The sequence below is a fragment of the Pieris rapae genome, chromosome 13 (assembly GCF_905147795.1).
Source record: "Pieris rapae chromosome 13, ilPieRapa1.1, whole genome shotgun sequence".
Classification (NCBI taxonomy): domain Eukaryota; kingdom Metazoa; phylum Arthropoda; class Insecta; order Lepidoptera; family Pieridae; genus Pieris; species Pieris rapae.
Window position 1 is genome coordinate 7825303 of NC_059521.1, and position 20157 is coordinate 7845459.

The 20157-nt window shown below is 32.2% G+C and overlaps 2 protein-coding genes across 2 annotated transcripts; both read right to left on the bottom strand.

Annotated features, from left to right (window-relative positions):
* Nucleotides 1-10316: 10316 nt before the first annotated feature.
* Nucleotides 10317-12221, bottom strand: LOC110996282. Its single transcript, XM_022263878.2, has 2 exons — nucleotides 11231-12221; nucleotides 10317-11159 (listed from the first exon to the last, which is right to left on the bottom strand). Exons 1-2 carry the CDS (start codon nucleotides 12018-12020, stop codon nucleotides 10327-10329), a joined length of 1623 nt encoding a protein of 540 aa, XP_022119570.2. The 5' UTR covers nucleotides 12021-12221; the 3' UTR covers nucleotides 10317-10326.
* A 3538-nt stretch (nucleotides 12222-15759) lies between these two features.
* On the bottom strand, nucleotides 15760-17324 carry LOC110996276 (cuticle protein 3-like). Its single transcript, XM_022263871.2, has 4 exons — nucleotides 17242-17324; nucleotides 16593-16981; nucleotides 16251-16381; nucleotides 15760-16008 (listed from the first exon to the last, which is right to left on the bottom strand). The coding sequence occupies exons 1-4, from the start codon at nucleotides 17248-17250 to the stop codon at nucleotides 15806-15808; spliced, it is 732 nt and encodes a 243-aa protein (XP_022119563.2). The 5' UTR covers nucleotides 17251-17324; the 3' UTR covers nucleotides 15760-15805.
* Nucleotides 17325-20157: the final 2833 nt, after the last annotated feature.

Here is a 20157-nt window from a genome sequence, read left to right on the forward strand (position 1 = left end):
GAGCATATGCCAGCAAATATCCGAATTGATTTAAAAAATACATACTCTTTTTAATTTTAGCTGACCCTCATTTGAGGCGGCGCGTAGGAGCTTTGGTGTTTATTCTTATTATTATTTAATTATAATTTTACTTAAATCCAAAAATATACAGTATTTACAATATTCATAATAAATGTTATGGCTGAAATATTATTTCCTTAATTAGGTTCCCTTTGGAGTAGAAATTCAAGGGCTGTGGGGTTTAAGTGCACAGGCACTAATTAAACATTTAAATTGAAATAGTAACAGTGATCCCAGAGCTAGTGTATTACACGTCAGTCGCCACCACCTGTACGTCCGCCATTTTTACTGCAACTATGTATGAGATGGAGCAGAGACGAATAATCTGGTGTTGTAAGCATTGTTGTGAGAATGCTCACAACGAACAAAATATGTTCATGCAAATTTTTACAACAAGCGAAAATTCGATGTCAGTCGCTACCTTAACACTAATGCCTATTTATTTTGGGCGATTTAAAGCAAGCTTTATATGCTTTATAAGCCCTTAGTTACGTGAATAAGCCTCCAGAGCTAGGTACATTAATTGATCTACACACCTAGATTCCTCAAGAAGACGCCACTAACAAGTAAACGTTTCGCCCACAATATCATTTATTTTTAATATATAAGTACTACTTGATGCTCTAGTCACGATTATTTCTCAATAACCAGACATTATACATGTAAAATAAATACCGGCAGATACGGAATTAGGAAAACAACAATATTAAATGAGTTTGTAATATCATACATATAGGTGGCTAAACATATCGTATATTTGTTGTTGATAATATGTATTTGTATATAAAGATACAATAAATAGTTTATAACAGCCGAAATGTTAAACAGGCTGCAGATGATCTAGATAACTACAAGCATTTTTTTTAATCAAGTAAATAGGGACGTCACTTAACACGCAGGCGCAAATTTTTAATAATCAAAATACCCTGTGCAAGGTTTTAATAATCAAAGCTAAAAAGAAACATGAAATGAAACTAAATGTATGCAGAAACTATCCAACCAAAAGAAGAAATCTCACCCAACCCACAAGTAATTAAACAGCCCAAATGGAAAATACATTCACAGGTTAACGTCACCTACAAAAGACCAGATTTAATTTACATGATATCATTATTCTCTAAACATTCTTCATTTCAATGTTACCGATAAATGTGCTTGGAGAAAAAGGACATATATCAATCTACTGCTCCATAGGACAAAAGAAAGTATAAAGAATATTTCAGCTGTAGGAAAGTTTTAATCAACCTACCTAATAGTAATAAAAATTAATAGAATTATTTAAATTTAACCTCAAAGAGTTCTTGCATTTTTTGTCATATAACCAGTCTCTCTTCTCAGTCGTACTCTTTTTTGGTGAAGGTCGCGTATATGTAAGGTTCCTGTTATTCTGCTGTGATAGTCGTGATTATCTCCAGGGATCCCTAATAATTGGGAAATAATTATTATATCTTTTAATTGGAATAATGAGGTTCACTTGCCTCTATAGCGCAAGAAACCTTATTCAGAAAGATCTTTAATCTAGAAAGAAACCGAAGTCTTTTATAAAACATTTTTTTTTGATTACGTGGAAGAGATCACAGTCGCAATATGGTTACAAGATCCACTGTTCAATTATTTTTAAAATGAATAAATTAATAATAAAATCTTAATTTCTTGATGGCTAATTAACAAAAAGCTTCATTAGGCATTAGTAATGCTCAAATCAGCACTTTTGCATACAAAACGTGAAGTGTAATTTATATTCAATTTTCTACATAATAACCGGTGATTTATTTGTTAGGTGTGCTTCGAAGCCTTTGTATGGATATTATACAGACCAATAATTTGCAAAATTACTCAATTTATATAATATTTAGCAACGGACTGACGACGTAAGTGCCATACTGTGTGGTTTACATTTACTTTCTCATGGATGGCACTCCTTCAAGATGCCAACCGTAAAAGAAGTAATCCACAAAAACAGTAGAAGATTCCGGGAAAGGTTAAGAAAACATACAAATCAATTGGCCAAGAATCTGTTAAGTCCAGGGGATGACGTCACTCGTCTAAAAAGAGGGAGCCTAGACCAGAAAGTAACCTAAAATCCAGTTTCTACAACACGTACGGTGCCTTTCAATGGAATCGCACCCAACACAAATTAACCTCAGAAAATATCTGATTATGGCTGATTGCAGATGAACGAGAACACAAAAAAGCTTCTTATAGATATAATCCACAACTAGTATGAGGACCTTAGATTGGTATAAATTCCTTCTGCTGAATCAATTATTTGTTTAGTGTTTAGTGTGAAATCAATTATAGTTACGCAAAGCACGGAAGCTATGTAATATAGTCTAAAAGTAATAAATAACAACAAATATGAAATGCCCACCTAATAGACACTATTTGTTAAAAGCTATTAATTGCTTGGTTATTCGTCAATTGCGTTGCGTTATTATTACCGTTACGTTAAATGTTAAGATAGTTGGTCAGAGTTTGAAATTAGCCGAGTCGAAGAATGCTAAGGTGAATTGTGGATGACATCGGTCCTAAGTTCTAGGGGTCTCATACATCTAATATGACACGTACGTAGGGTTATCAACGTCAATAAACTGCTGTCAACGAAGTAGGCATTGTATTTGTGCGGTAGTTTTTTAAGTAATGCACGTCTTCGGGACCATGTGTGATAAAACTGCAGTATCGCAGTAAAAAGATAAATAGATGATATTAATACATGGTTTTTTATTAGATAGGGGGACCAACAAGCATACAGGAATCACAAAAGGGAAGTTATCGCAGGCTATTTAATTGGGTGCGTTGTCGGCCTTTGAGGCATGAACATAAACTTTGTTTACACGATTAAAAGTCGTATCTCCTAGGGAAGACCCCAAATTCAAATTCAAAATTCAATCCTTATCGTATTCTTCAGCACCTTGTTATTTGCATGTTAATAACATTATTGGAAACGAGAATGTATAAAAAGTCCCCCATATTTGCATGTCATTTTGCGTGATCCACTTACACAGTACAGCGTTAATGTCAAGGGTCGACAGTCCTTTCTAAGTTTCTCTGTAATTAAACGAACAAAAACTTTATTGTGCCCAGGGCATACTGAAGATGAAGCAACATATTGTTAAGGTCAACAGACTAATAAGGCTTGATTCCAAGAGGTTTTGACCTAAATAAATCTATTAGAGTTTCATGTGAGATTAGAATCGAAAAAAAAATATATAAAAAAGTGCTTGAATTTCGTGTACTTAAACTTAGCCTCGGTAATATAATAATTTATTTTTATTATAATTAAATCGGCGTGCTGTTTCCCGTAGGCATACATCACGCACCTCCACTCGATGCGGCCCTGAGATTCCTCTCTCGCTTCATCCAATTTCATGACATTCACCATGCAGGCCTGTCAGTTATGGACACTTATAACTTGCCCCTTCTCTAGTTTGTCCTAGGATTTGGACCTAGTATGAATGTACCTTCCCAACCCAATTAAACCATCAACGGTTGTCATATCCTACTTATAAAGATTTTCTTATTCATTCTACATGGCCAAACCACCGAAGCATTCAAACTCAAATTGAAACCCAAAATAACTTTATTCATTAAATAAGTCTTTACTTACTTGTTTCCTTAAACAAATACACTTATGTACGTTAACAAAAAATATATAAATATATTCTACATTTACATATACTGCAAGTTTGCAAGTCAAGGGCGTACAGCGGGCAAGAAGAACTGGCAAGCAACTCTCCGCCATTAGTTTTAATCGCAAAGTTTTGAGTCATACAAATTCATTAAACTAGAGCAAATCAATCCGTAGGATTAGGAACTAAATATTCGTAAAAATGTTAAAAAGCTTTATTGATTAAGTTACGAATAACGTTAATTTTGAATTTATTCAGTGATATTTCTCTAATTTCGCTTGAGATTTTGTTGCAAATCGAATACAATTTCCCTTTCATATCCTTGTGATTGCGTCCTATTTTAACTCAAACTGGTATTTAATAATAACAAATTTTTACGTCATTTTAATTTTGCCCTTTATATCTGCAGTAACAGGATAAGGATTTCAAAAAGGTTAACAGTATCAATGTGACTCAGAGCATGACGTAAACCAAATCCTCGCGAATAACACTTATATTAAATAAGTAATATTTTTTTAGTAAATTGGGTAATTATGTATTAATTTGGATCATCATTCAATGGTGGCACTAGTAGATATGGTATCTGGATTACATTTGATTTATACATTTAATTTTATCATCTTCAAACAAGTTGAAGGAGCAGGTTAAGGTTTCTTAATAATTTATCTAACTTCTAAATACAATAAGAACACGACGCAGAAATCTAAATATTTAGAGTTACTAAAACCAATGTAGTGAATATTATAATATGTGCAAGTGAGGTATCTGGAACACACGAACATATTGTCAAAACATTATAGAATACTAATAGTAGGAGAGCCCATGGGAGGCAAGCATACCTAGGCATATTCTGTGTATCAAAAACTATCAGTTAAATAAATTTCATTTGGTTATCAAAAGGATGAAGGTGATGAAAAAAAATCGATAAAGTTAATTTAATTCAAAATAGCCAGTACCACTTTTCGATAGGCAAGCATATTATATTTCTTTATAAAAAATACGTCTCATCTGGTTATCAGATCGGTGAAGGACCTTCTACGGGCGCTTAGACTTAGTTAATGAACATTAGTTAAAGCTATTCACTTGTATTGTAGAAAATTGAGTCAACATAATATTACTTAGTAGTTATAATTAGTGTGTAATTCATGTAAAGTCGTGCTCTGTTTTGTGAACCTTATTGAAAATCATAAACAAATATATATGTATACAACTTAATGTTCACCCTTCTAACCTCATTATTAAATGACGATTCATACTATAATAATATTAATTTGGACGATGCCGACATGTCTCTTTTGTGTTATTTCCAAGTTCCTTTTTATTAAAGGGTCCAATGTGGCCACCTATTTCCATTTTAGCTGTAATTATTAGTGCGTCTGTGACCTTATTGTTCGCACTAAAGTGGTCTTTTCGAATTTTGTTAATCATTTTTATTTATAAGACGCTTCGTTCCCTTGACATGACCACATCGTTAATAAACTATTTCATACTACATTTTTTAAATTTATTTATTTATAGCCTTATATCAGAATATAAAATATACACATTATAGCTATTGTTTTTGTTAATCAACGGTAACTGATTCCGTGGGCCCACGGGCAAAGGCCTTTTTTCCTCCATTTTTCCTTATTGTATATCAATCTCGTCCAGGACTTTCCAGCCATTTCCACAATTTTAAATTGCCTACCTCGGTTCCTTTTATGGCCTCTTGGTTGCCATAGTGTTCCAATTTTACTCCATTTATCTGTTTCTCTTATAGTATGTCCAGCCCATTTCCATTTTAGTTCTTTTGTTTTATATACGACGTCAGCAAACCCTGTTTTATCTCTTAAATTCTTGTTACTTATTTTGTCAATTCTTCTTTTCTTTATTACACTTATTTTTTAAATACGTAACAACTAATGGATATCTTATTTATAAAGTAACCTAGACTTACTTTCTAGTGTATGTCGCGACCGTAATCTTAAACGATGCAATATAATAGTTCAACTTCAGTAATTAGTGCAAATCGTTTGCGCATCCTTGAACGCTCCCTTCTTAAGCAATAACATAGATACAGTTTCGAAAATATTATATTTATTTTAAATAGATGTTTCAATTTTGTTAAATTATATATTATAAATGTTAAATTTAATAAGCGTTTAATTTTATATAGACCAGTGTTGGCCTAAACAAGTACTGGAAGTGTGACTGTCGTAGGTAGGTTCGAATCTCGGCTGTGCGCGAATGGACCTTTCGTCTATTTACAACACTTATATACGGTAAAAGAAAACATCGTATGGAAACGGATATGAGCCCCAAAAAGAGAGCGTGTATCAGGCAAAGTATTCATAGTGAGAAAAAAACAAAGATCAGGTAACACATCTCTGGTAAAAAATTTTTTTGGAAAGTATAAAAGTCCCAATATTGAATATTTATTTTATTAATAAAGAGGAAATAAATAGCCATATTCCGTTAAAATACTACAAAAGCTTAGAAAACTGTAACTACATACATATAAAAAATTCTTAATAGTTTATTGCTTTGACATTCAAGAGCCTCTCACGTCAAACCATTTACCTAACTAAATCGTCTATTTCAAATAGCTAAGTACACTGTGGTGCAAGAAGTTAAGATGAAGCATTATCTATCAAGATGCCTTCATTAGCGCTCGCCCGCAGGTAAAACTTAATTAGCTTAGCTCACTTTCCCATGAGCCTTATATGTACTATCAGCAAACGACTTTCAAACATTTCAGATTTCGCAGAAATTATTACGCCAGAAGCTCACTAGATGGCGTTGTTGGAAAACTATTAATGTAGGTTTGGTTTGAAATATGGAAATTTCAGCAGCAGAGTGATTGTATCATTATGACTATAGCGTGTATGAAGGAAATGTGTATTCGGTAATACATGTTAAAGTATTCTTAAAATACTCTCGTTTGGTATAATTCATAATATATATTACTACCTTATGGGAATTTATCGATACATATGTAACATAAATACCGATATTAAGGCCTTGACTTATTTAAGGTATCGCGGGATATGCTTAACAGGAGTATTAATGATATCCAAAGCGCAAAATTACCTGCATCATGAGCACATACACACCTCGTACAGACCCTCACTTTCACACCATCAGAAAATACATCTGAATGAGATATTACTTAGTTAAAAAAATTGGATCATTTTTATTGTTTTTTTTCATTTTGTTAATATTTTATATTCCATTTTTGACTATATCTATACTATATATTTTTTGTCACATAATTTATGATTAAGATATATATATTATATATATATAAATATATATATCCTTTCTTCACCTTGAAGTAAGTAGAAGAATTATATATAGTTTGTATTCTCTGTAGAAATAAAATGTATTAAATTTGAAACACATAAGAATTTTGAAAATGTCAGATTTTTTCATCTGACGCCATTTTTAAACAGGGTCCTTTTTCGAAACGAAAATAACCTTTTTCCCAGAAGTAGATAGAAATAAATAGTACCCAAAAAAAGAAACTCAAAATATTAATTTCCTTGCTGATAGTACTTTGAGAAAATTGCATTTTCATTTATCATTCTTTTGATTAAGAATATTCTAATTTGAAATAAGCTTTACTCGAACAAATTGAGCAACAAAGTTTTAAGTACCGTCAAAAGTAAGATAGTAGTAGTAAAACATTTTTTTATAGTTTACATAATTTAATTTTCATTCTAACCGTGGCAGACGATGTCTCTCGCTGAAGATAGCCAAAAAGCTGTAGAAAAGTTTAATTTAAATTTGTAGTACTCGTGTGAGCCAAATATATATATAGCCTTATATAGACGCCTTGCAATTTTGTTATTAACAAAATGAATCTTTTTGCTTAGATAAAATACATTACGGTGCAAGATTGCTTTAGATTAATTCGTGCTTAAAGTATAATAATTCATCTTATTTTCCAATAAATGTCTCATATTTCATAGGCAAATGTATATGAATTTCTATAGTAGCGTTTCCCAATGTGGGGCCCAAGTATTACACAAAGTGAAGACTTGAGACTGATTCTAACCAAATTAGAAATGTTCAGTTGTTTGTGTGTATTGATAAGTGATTTATTAAATTTCTTAATATTTAATTTATGTAAGCTAAGGGTTAGACCTTAATTTAATCCCTTAACAAGATAAAAATCTTTTAAAAAATTTCAACTTTTGCCTGACTAAAACAATAGAAAAAGGCATTTAATGATAAAGGCACTGAAAGTTTTAATATAACGCATTATCAAGTTAATTCAATCAATAAATTAAATAAAGTTTATTTTAAAATGTTGACTATAATTATATACCAACTCCAGGCATATTTTTGTCAGTCAGTTTTTTGTGACGGTGTGCGGGTGTCAGTTTCTTTGGTGGTTTTTTCGCATCATAAAAATTTACTCTCATCTTTTTCCCTAACGCGCCAAAAGTAAACGTAAAGTAAAGTAACTTCATAAACGAAATCTGAAATCAAACATTGAACAAAAAACAAATTATTTTTTAAAGAAAAATCAAATTATTACTACTGCTAAATAAAGTCAAAGTCCTGGCACTACCTAAAATATTTCCTCACACCCTCTTTGGTAAGAAGGTTTCGTAGTCAGAGCATAGCCTTCGAGATGAACAGGTAGAGAAATACTTACCATAGTGTGAAACTGGCTCACATCACCTAATAAGTAGTCTCATGATTTATTAATGAAGACATCTCTACTCGCTTATGGTATTAAACCGCAGACGATACAATTTTGTATTACAAAGGTCATTTGTTAGATTACATCAGCTGGCAATTTAAATACGATTCTTCAGAAATTAGCTTGCAATTATTTTTAAAAGGTATTCTAGTATTTTTCTCTTTCAGAACAGCTATCTAATAACTACCTATAAGGATCTGCAAACATAAAACTGCAAATAAAGGTATTTTTTTTAAGAAACATCCGATTCTTAATTTGGACAAACGGTGTAGGTACAAACAGTATGTAGGTGATGATACTGCTTTAGGTTTTATTTTATTATGATGTGTATGATTTTACAGCTAGGAAAATTAAATTTGAAAATTGAGAAGAAATATTTACATGGCAACGGGCAGGAGGTTCATCTGATATTAAGTGATAAAACGGACACTAAATGTCAGGGCTCGCGAGTGTGTTACCGGCTTTAAGAATTGAACACTCCTTTCTTGAAGGATCCTAAGTCAATTCTAGTTCTATTAAGAGTTACAATCAAAGTTTATTTTAGGAAATATCAAGGCTTTATAGTTTCATAAACGGTATTGTTATCGAAACTAAAATTTCTCAACACGATACTTGACCTTACAAAGGCCTCATCTTAAGGAACAAGTTACTGGCAATTTAATGTATAAAAAATCTCCATATTCTTTGATATCAGCTCTCAGTTTTTGAACTTAGAAAATCGATCCGTTGTGCGTTAAATAGGTTAGCATTAATTTAGACTAAGAACCTATGTGAGTAGTGAAAAAGTTGGCTGTCATGGCATGGATAGCATCCCGCTTATGATTTGGTTTTTGTTTTGTAATGAACAACAGCAATTGCTATCCCGGCTTCAATACTGCATTTTTGTACCAAGGTGACATCAGACTGATTTTCAGTGAACATCAGAAATGCATACAAAAACGCCGGGTTTGGGATCTCGCTGTTGGCAATAACAGTATAGGCGCTGTTCTCACCTTCAGCGTAGCGTATCAAGCTAATTAGTATAAAGAAAATTATCGATTAATTTTGTACAAAAATTGTCCAACAAACGAACTCACTACAGAAACAACAGGGTAATTTAACACTTATATTTGACATTTCAAGTTATCAATATCTAGAGCTTGAACAATGGGTGCTTGAAATAAGTGTCATGTAGGCTATCTGATATGTCTAAATAAAATGATGAACCTAAAACAAAGGCTTCTAAAATGATGATAAATATATTGTATGATGTCCCACTCATCGGGCATGGTGTAGATTCATTTCGACATACTTCAATACGATTAAGACATGCCACTATCAAGAATTTTTATCGTACAGACTCATAGAAAGATAATTCATTGATTTACAACGTACTGCTATATAGTTACACTGTTCTTTTTGAAATTTATAGATTTAATTAATTTATCACAATTATTAGACTTTTTTAAATAAAGTGCTATGACTGAGCGAGATTATAGTTCAAATCCACGGTATTCCCTTTATTTAAGCAGTTTAATTTAATAATTAATTTTAATAAATTAATTTATATTTGAATAATAATTATAATTATAATTAATAAATAATTTTAGGAATTGTGGAATATTTGATGTATCTCATATATTAAGCGTTTACCACAATAATGTTAGAGATCGTAAATAAATAAGCAACATTTGTAATCAGCGCCATCTATGGAAGCTCCAACGATCCACCGAACTAAGAAAAAGGCCCTACTCTATTACAATCGATTGTATTGATGCATTTATTTGGTCAGCGTTTTCTTCACTAGATGGAGACGAATTATATTGAATGTGTAATTATTCACCGATTATGTCCTGTTATTTATGATGTGTGGGATTGTATAAAAATATTATAGATTTGAATAATAATTAGGTCATAAAAAACATTAGTACATTCTAAATATTTAATAACAACATTTAAGTAACAATTTTAATAATAATAACCAGATTTAGGATTATATGTTGGTATTTGTTTGGGTCCGCTGAAATCTTCTCCACGAACCTGCGTTTGAATGTAAACAGGCATAGCTTCCGTGCGAGGACTGGCCGAAGTTACCCATTTTGGATTCCCGGTAGATATCATTGGTTCGTCGTTCTCTGACATGTATGATGGTTCGGTGCTTGCATTTTCTATAGAATAATTTGGTGATGCAGTTGTTGGAAAATTTGTCATTATCTTAGTCTGGGAATCAGTTACCCGACTAGAATCACCATTTAGGTTATTAAAGTTCATATAGTACATTGTTGGAAAAATTGTAGTTTTATAATTATCGCTTTCATATTTATATTTCTTGTTGGATATAAATGGCTGATTATTTTCATAAATTCTTACTTCATCTGTTGAATCAAATAGATTTGGTTTTTCAGAGTAGTTGGTGTCATTATTTGGAGAATTTTTATATAAATTTACATCAGTAACATTCTCTATAGATTTGATGCTACCTATTCGCATTCGAGGTTTTGGCGATTCTGATAAGCTACTTTCTGTTTCTTTACCAATAGCTTCAGGTGAAAGTAACCTATTTTGTGGTTGATCATAACTGTAGCCCTGATCATAGATTACTTGCACTGGGATTATTTCATTATTCAATGGCACCTTACTAGTTGTACTTGATTTGTCAATATTATTTAAATTATCGTAAAATATATTCGAAGGTTGGACTATCGTTTTCTTTGTAAGAAGTCCTTTATTTTGTTTCGTAACTTTATTGTCATTGCGAGGCATATAATTCTTATATCCATACTTTTCTTCATTGTACGAACCTGAAAAAGAATATATTTATAGTTTCACTTATCTTTATGTAAAATTTAAAATTATAAAAAAAATATAATACCGTCATCGACTATTCCTGCAGCTTTATTGATATAAGCTTGTTCAATAACTTTTTGTATCTCTTTAGGAATAGGAGGTGGCGTAGGTAAATGTGCACCACTTGGTTGAAATCCATTTTCATCTGCAATATATTCCATCTTGTAGACTTTGCCATCATCACCGGTATAAGAGAAAGATCCTTTTAACTTTATACCATCTTTAGCAGTACCAATAACATCAGTGTGCATACCATTAGAAGTATCAAAGCTATAGGAATACCCCTCTAATTCTAAATTATTGTTTTGATTTGTTATTATAGCGTTTCTGTCACTATTTTTTGATTCCATCCTCCTAGCAGATGACAATATATCATATTGTCGCTGGACACCTTCTATTTCAACTTCTTTACTTGAATCAGTTCTAGGATATTGATAGTCCATGTTAGACATTTGATTTGCGAACATTGTATTTGGGTCAAAGTTGGATAGTGATGACATTGAAGAGAATGAATATTTCTCATCGATTCCATAAACTGGTCTAGCTACTTCTGTACCGTTAAAGTTATTAACATCGCCATAGCTGGAGGGTTCATCAAATCTCTGTGATTGGTTGATAACCTGTGGAAATCTGGATTCCGTGGTGGCATAAGTAAAATCAGCTTCTGTAGGCACCTGTGTAGATAGAGTAGAAATATACTCGGGAACTAAGTTCGTAGTGGTCGCTGAAGCAGGTGTTGTGCTTGTTGGTGTATTATTATCGATATCATGGAATACAGGTTCACTGCCGTGAGAGCCAATAAAGTAATTTTCCATTTCCTTAAGTCCTGGAATAGTTTTCAGGGCTGTATATTCCGTATACACTTCATGATTTGGTAATTCTAATGGTAGATCGCTGTAGTTAAGGTCTCCCGCTGACAAATGCGCACCAGGAGGTGGTAGATAGCTACGACTTAATTTGTCGCACAACACAGATCCAGTTAGAAACAAGAGAATCTGTAATTGTAAAAGGTTATTAATATTTTAGAAAGTGTTGAAGCAATATAATATTAAGAAGTACTAACCAAAAATATTTCCATAGCGATGTTTTAAGATCAGCCACCAGATTTGATGTGTGCTTTGTGTCATCCAAAATCGATATTTATAGTATCTTTATCTAATTGCTATAAACTGGACGTGACGGACAGACAACGTGACAAAAGTCTAATTGTTGCTGTCAAATGTTTAATGTGAAGACGATTTCGTTCACATTTCGGCAACGCATTGTCGTAGTCGTGTAATAATTGATCCTTGGCATATTGGTTAAAAATGTAATATAAAATTATTCTAAATGATATTTTAAAGCAATTTTATAGTTTAAGTTGTAGTATAATAGTTTTATATAACTTAAATGTATTTACATATTTAAAAATATTTAACTTGCAACATATATAATTGAAAAAACGATGAATTACTGTAATTACAAAAAATATTTTAAGCGTAAACTTGAATTTTGCGTTAGTTAAACTTAATGGTAAAAAATATTTCGATTCTATAATTTAGCCAGGAAACATCTTTAATCAAGCATTTGTCCATACATTTCAGATCTGTAATTTGTATTGGTCTATTAAGAAATGAAAAGGATATTTCTTATTACACAACCAGTAATTGGAAATTTATAGAGAGGCCGCAACATAGCATGTATGGGAAAGCGGTTTCACTATATTTTTTGGTGGCAGACTAAACAAAATTGTCTAGGACCATTAATCATATTTTGATCCTCATCCATAAATCGTGACCCCTTATCTGAAGCAAGGATATAGATAACCAATATTTACCATTCAGAGCATTTATTTGCGAAAGGTCAAAATAGACACGAAATCTAATCGTCCGACCATTGTCTCCATTATAATTTGGTCTGATCTTTGACTCTGGCAAGTTTTGTAATCAATATCGATATAATTAACGTCTATGCGTGCTTGATCTCATCACTTACCAATTAACTATTGACGGCTTCGAAGGGCATGTAATAGTGACAATTTTATTATGAAAAGCAAATCTTACATACATGTATTTTTTAGTACAAGCTTATAGAATTCAGTTTATACTTAAAGTGACTTTTAGATTTTATACATTTTAGCGCCTTTCATGATGAGTGAACTGTCAATCCAAGACAGATCATCATGTACTGACCATGAATTAATTAAAAGCAGGCCATCGCTATGAACATCAGCTTGCACCTAGCAACATCTCGTTATAATGATACTCTATGGGAGTAAATGTCGTAAGATATCACTATGTGAAAAATAACTGCTGGGAAGTTGACAAATGTGAAAATTATTTTTGAGTAATAAAACAAGTCACATTTGCATATAATATAATGTCTGTATGAAACAGACACTGCACTCGCGAGCCCTCTAGCATTGAGAGTGTCCATGGGCGGCGGTAGCACTTAACATCAGGTGAGCCTCCTGCCCGTTTGCCCCCTGTTCTTTAAAAAAAAACATTTGAAGTGTTTAATTTAAATAACTTATAAGAATATAAGATTAAACAATAATTTTTCATAAATACAGTTTACGCTTAGAAAATATTTTTAAATGTAAAACAAATTTATATGTTGGAACGTTCTAAAACGAAATCAAAGACTGATTAAAGGAAATGGTGTTAAGCACATTTTTAACTTAAAAAAATCTTAATTTATTAATTATTAATAAATCGTTAATTTACTATTTATAGTATGAAATATAATATCAAAAGGAGATACGCCTAGCTAGCTTTTATATGTTATAAAATATCGATTTTGTTTCTTCATCGCGCTTCTTTTTTTTTGTTCGTGCAATACCTGATACGTAGGATTATCTCTGGTAGAGATCTTGCAAGACTGAATATAAAAATCTATGTAGTATGAAATTTTATCAAGATCAGATCAAGTTGTTTGAAATATCTTGAAGACGTTCAACCTTTTCTCTATCTAGATTTGAAATATGTTCTAAATTTAAAAATCTGCACCGTCACGAATTTTGTGAAAGTGCTAACGTCTGCGTCTATATTAGATAATACAATATCGAGATTCTACTTACATAATATATATCACTAATTATAAAGACTGAACAGTTTTGGCTTCAGTGTGCGACGCTTATCTTGTGGCCGTAGATTCTATCCCAGGAAGTGCACGAATGGACTTTCAGTCACACTGAAGTATTTCCGAACCAATTCGACTTAGGGTACTTCAAGAAAAGAGCGTACCAATTCATAAAAGGCCGGCAACGAGCCCTCTGGCATTGAGAGTGTCCATGGGCGGCGGTATCACTTACCATCAGGTGAGCCTCCTGCCCGTTTGCCCCCTGTTTTATAAAAAAAAACATTCGCACGTACGGCACTTGCCTTTGACCCAAAAAGCCAACGCTGTGTGTTGGCTTTTTGGGTCAAACGCAGGCACAGAACTCTCATCACCTACTTGCCCTTTAAATCTATAGGAATATCATGAAACAGATGCATAAATCTGTGCCCCAGATCTAAAAAACTTGTAGTTTTATTTTTTTATTTTTAAAGATTTTATATTATTTACCTATTGTCTAATTGTGTTAATATAGCAAACAAAACGGCGATAGTATTCTGATTTATTTTTTTATTAATGAGCAGTGTTAGCGTAGTAGTTTCAGCGTGTGACTCTCATCCTCGAAGACGTAGGTACGATCCCCGGCTGTGTAGAAATAGAATTTCTATCTATGTACGCATTTAACATTCGCTCTAACGGTTAAGGAACACCGTGAGGAAACCGGCTTGTCTTAGAACCAAAAAGTCAACGGCGTGTGTCAGGCACAGAGGCCTGTTTAGGGCCATCATTTTTTTGAAGTGAAAACTTCTTTAGTGGCGTTGTTCACTTTTTTTGGAATTGGTATAAAATGTGAAACTCGCGTCAGGACACGGTACCTGATCGAAAATTTGTAAGACGGATGGAGAGTTGGCGCGGCGTATTTAATATAATATAAATTGTCATGTGCCGTATCGTATGCAATATTTAAATATTATATTCTACTACAAGATAATACTTTAAAATTGATAATTAAAGTAATTCGTGCAAAATTATTCCCTAAGCTTTCCAAAAAATCAAAAATGCACAACGTTAATATTCAAGTTCTCACTTCTGTAGTTTTTTTTTATTTATGAGGTCTTATTAAATAATTTCTGCTGCCTTACCAATAGAGCGATGGGTTGATGGGTCGAGAGGGTAGCTGGAAGAAATTTGATAATGATGGCACAAAATAAATAGACAGGGGCCGCATCTTAGTTAAAATTGTATTCATATCTATTTTATTTAATTTATGTAAATAGGATGTGGAAGAATAAAGGCTTATTATTGTTAACTAATTGTGTTTAAATTCGTCATAAATATTATAAATGCCATTCTGATTTATTTTTTATTAATAAAAAGCTAGTGGGTCATTTCATACATACGTTTTTATATCATTCGGCTAAAATTGCATTTTTTAAATGGACATGAGTTTTTTTATTGATAAGCATTTATTACGTAGTTGTACGAGTGTAGAGTAGGTATAGTAAAAAACAATTTTCTTCTATAATTTATTAATTCTAAGTCCGTCGGAAGGCATCAGTCTATATCAATATCTTGGAGGTAAGTAAGCTTTGGTCACCGAAGGAATTCTTGATGGTTGATAATAGTTAGGGTTTCTGAAGGCTGCGGAATCCGTGATGACGGAGTCATCGTCTGTTTGGGCGTTGGATGGATCAACGGTATATCTGTTTTCATAGTTTCCGTAGTTCTCTTTGTAGTTGCTTTCATATTTGGCCTCATTGTAAGAGCCTGAAATTCAAAATTAATAATAATAATAATGACAATAATAATAAGAACAATAATAGTAATAACAATAATAATAATAACAATAATAATAATAATACGTGAATAATTTCAAAACGAGCAAAGTTTTTGCACTGGAACTCGCTGAACCAATATTGAAAAATCTTAAGTTAATTATTTCCAATAGAGATGTTACTTTCAAAATCTTTTCAAGTTTATTGCTAATAATTGAAAAATAATGTATTAACCATCATCAAAAATTCCCGCGGCTTCATCCCTTGCGTTTTGTTCTAGAGCTTTAAGGATTTCTTCTGGAATCGGTGGGGGCGTGGGAAGATGATCACCTTGTGGTTGGAAACCGTTTTGGTCAGCGATATATCTGTAATAAAATTTGTAGATTAGAGAATAAAGGTTTAGTTTTCTCTATTAAACTGAAATAAATATTAAAAATATTTAACTTCAGTGTAAGCTTTTACTTATTTTATAAATTTTTGTGCAACGCCCTTCTCCAAAAAGACCTTTAACATGGTTAATTGATTTAGGAAAACTAGTGTAAAAATAATGAATGAAAATTTAAAGGAATTACTAACCTAATACTATATTGCTTTCCGTCATCACCAATATAGGAGAAGCCGCCTTGAGCCTCTACACCGTTTGTCGCTACACCGCTCTCTTCAGCAGCAATACCATTCTCTGTTTCAAATGCAAATGAGTAGGAATCACCACTGTTCACATTGTCTTGTCGGAGAATCGCTGCGTTCCTTTCAAAGGCCGCCTGCGTTCTCTCCGGGCGGTACTCAAAGTTGCCTTCATAGTTGTATCTGTTGACGTCTTGGCCATCGGGAGTGAAGGTATCACCAGAACCGAAATTCGGTGTATCCAAAAAGTCTCCCCCTGCAGATTGGGCTGATGAAGGAGGCAGGTACGTTTTGTCCAGTTTGGCTCCGCTAGATAGGGCAGCCACGGTTAGGATAATGAACTGAAAAAAAATTGATTAACCTAGAAAATACAGGTAATAGATTCGGTAAAAAGTGTTTTCACATTCAAAATGATGTGTATAATTTGGCACTATTAGATACTTAGAAGTCAGGGGTTTGATGCCTATTTAAACAATGATAATTATAACGAGCTAACAGATCAATGGTGGAGTGGTTCAACACATAACTCAATTATAAATTTATCTTTAAAAGTTGATCTTGCAATTAAATTAAATTCGAAGTTATAATAACAAATCTATACCAGTTTCATTGCGAAGATGTTGCTACTGCTAAAACGCTAATAGTCCGAATGTGTTGAGAAAAAAATGATGTGCTTATTTATAGCGAATGCTCTTCATATCGATCTACATTAATACTCTGCTCTTTATTAAATCGTGTCTTGATTTTGTAATCTAAATACGTGAAGATGGACGTATCATTATTGGACGGTGTTATGCATGACGAACTTGAACATAGAGGCCATGAGAATGAACTATCGACGCGATTTATTATATTTTTAGTTTCTTCCGAAAAAAAAAATATTTGATCACTGAGATTTATATTGCATTCTTAGTGGCCAGTAGAAATCTACTTTTAATGAAAAGAAATACAAAAATCGTACAGAAATATATAAGACACTACTGAGTAATTGATATTAACACAGTGACAATTTACAACCTGCAAGTTTAATAAAATGGCTTCGTGTTCTATTATTACATTATTTTTGACAATATAATATGTATAATAAATTAATATAACAATATATTAAATAAATTGGCACAAGGTAAAATAAAAATAATGTTTTATTTATTATTTTCATACAACATGTTATGTGTAGCACATAACACAATTTTTAACAATTATTACAACGAACTATTATCAGAACTCACTCTATTTATTAGTGAAAGCTGTATGAAAATTCTTAAATCTCTTTATCATAAGACAAAAAATGCCTAGAAATGCCCATTTAGAGGTTGCATAGCACCATCCACCAGTAACAAACGTAACTTCTACGATCAAGCTTCTTTATGGTCTCCGCGACCTTGCATACCGCCCGACCTCAATATTTTTACTTTTATTTTAATTAGTGGTATATTAGCACTCGTGATTTTAAAAATCCGTGTTGATACATTGATCTAGACTATTAAATGGAAGAACTTAATAGCTTTAATAAGTATTATTTATGCGCCTAAGCCTCTCTTATATTATATTTCAATTTATATTATGAAAAAATGTATAAACTATTGTCATTGTGGAAGAATAGATCTATAAGTCAGTAAGTTAGCCTGCTGTGCATGTTTTGTTACAAAAATCTATTATCCGAGGAACATTTTTTATATGAATATTTTGATGGGCTTTTAATACTGTCTTATTACGCGCAATATAATAATAATTATAATGTAATGCTACAGCATGCATATAAGTTTTAAATTTTTTCAACGTCCTGAGGAATAGAAAGTAGTATATGTTTCCACCACAAACCTATTTTTTGAAGTGAAACTTCTTAAGGCGCATGAGGGTAAAATTTTTACGGATCTTCACCAAAATACGCCCCGTGAGCGATTGAGACCGATTGAGAGAAAGGGAGATCGAGAAGAAATAAACGCTATTGGTTGATGTATTCGTTTAATAGTTACATATTAGAACTTTAGATGGCAATTTTGTCAAATGTCTTGTGTAGTAAACGCAGATTTTTATTACATTATCATTAGCATGTAAATAGTGTGTAAACGGTGTGATTATAGATATGCAAATACATGGCGTGATCATATACGGGTACATGAAGATGAAGTTTCGACTTCTGACATGTATATATCGTTTATACGCACGCACTTTTTTAAAATTATGTTTGCAATAATAAATAACAAAATGTTATTTAACTAAGCTCTTAATTAACGTTACCAACTAATGATTGAACTCTTTCATAGCTCTGTGCTTTCAAGCAGTGTTGGCCTATTGTCTATCGTTCGATCGTGAACTAGAATTACGCTATGCACTTAGATTATTCTACGACGCAAGACAGTCAAACTCAAAGTCCCAAATCTTTTCTTATACAGGTAAGAAATAAAAAAAATGATTTGGGACTTTAATGAAATATGCATTTAATGCATATTTCTTTTTTTTTACACTTTTCGTTTCATCGTCGTTTCATCGTCAGAATCCATGTTGATGCTGATGCTACTACCAGTTCGAGCGAACATGCTAAAATATGCCGAAGTTTACTCATGTCCTGTTTTTTGAAGTGCGAATGCTGAAACAACTGTATACGTGCAGAAAAGTACGCTAGTCTGTAACCACCATTATGTAATTTTTGTAACTTTATTTACAAAATAAATAGTGGGTTAATTCATTCCTAAATAGAGTTGAAATTAGACCCCTAAAAAGTTATCTTTGTGAAATCATATACTATATTATATAGCTTAATTTAATATAATTCAATTAATGTATAACGAGTTAGTTATTAATGAATGTGTAAGGGATATACAATTAAATTCGTGACGACCTGCGACAAATGAACCGTGCAATTGCATTATGAATTTGCTGCAAACAAAAAACATGATTTATAACTGCATTTATGAAGGATCAAGCTGGTTGAATATTTTGTATAGGGTTTCGTTCAATTGTCCCTATCGCTTTGAACGTGCGAATTAACTGAGCATCAATGTACTTTTCTTTATCTCCGCATAAACATTCGGTGTTAATTGAATACATAGAAGGTTAAGAAATTTTTTATTTCTTAAGTATTAACTTAATAAAATAAAAATTTTGAAAATGAGTTGTGAAATTATTTTTTCCATATAAGGATTTATAAATTAGAGATTGTGACTTTTACAATCAATTGGACGGATACAAAAATGCACATGTATCAGGCACGCTAATAAGCTAGGTACTTCACTTTAATAAGATTATGAACAAATAAAAGAAAACAAACTTAAATCTAGGACCACAGTTGTACAGGCGCCACTGGATTGTTATTATTTGTTAAATGTATGTAGGATTTTTTACAAGAATGAATGGTGATGTTCTGTCTTTAACTTAGGTCTTTTGTTGGTTTTTGTTAAAAGTAAAAGAGTTGAGAGACTGTACCTATTTGAATCTTTTTTTATTTTATTAAATTTATTTCTTACTACTATAATTTACCAGTGTAATCTTTAAATGATATTTAAGATCGGCTGCT

Coding starts and splice junctions, on each gene's coding strand:
- LOC110996282 (XM_022263878.2), bottom strand. CDS start 12,020: ATGGAAAATTACTTTATTGGCTCTCACGGCAGTGAACCTGTATTCCAT. Junction 11,160..11,230: donor TGCAGGAATAGTCGATGACG/GTATTATATTTT, acceptor ATTCTTTTTCAG/GTTCGTACAATGAAGAAAAG.
- LOC110996276 (XM_022263871.2), bottom strand. Junction 16,382..16,592: donor GGAAAGCAATATAGTATTAG/GTTAGTAATTCC, acceptor ATTTTATTACAG/ATATATCGCTGACCAAAACG. Junction 16,009..16,250: donor CGCGGGAATTTTTGATGATG/GTTAATACATTA, acceptor TTTGAATTTCAG/GCTCTTACAATGAGGCCAAA.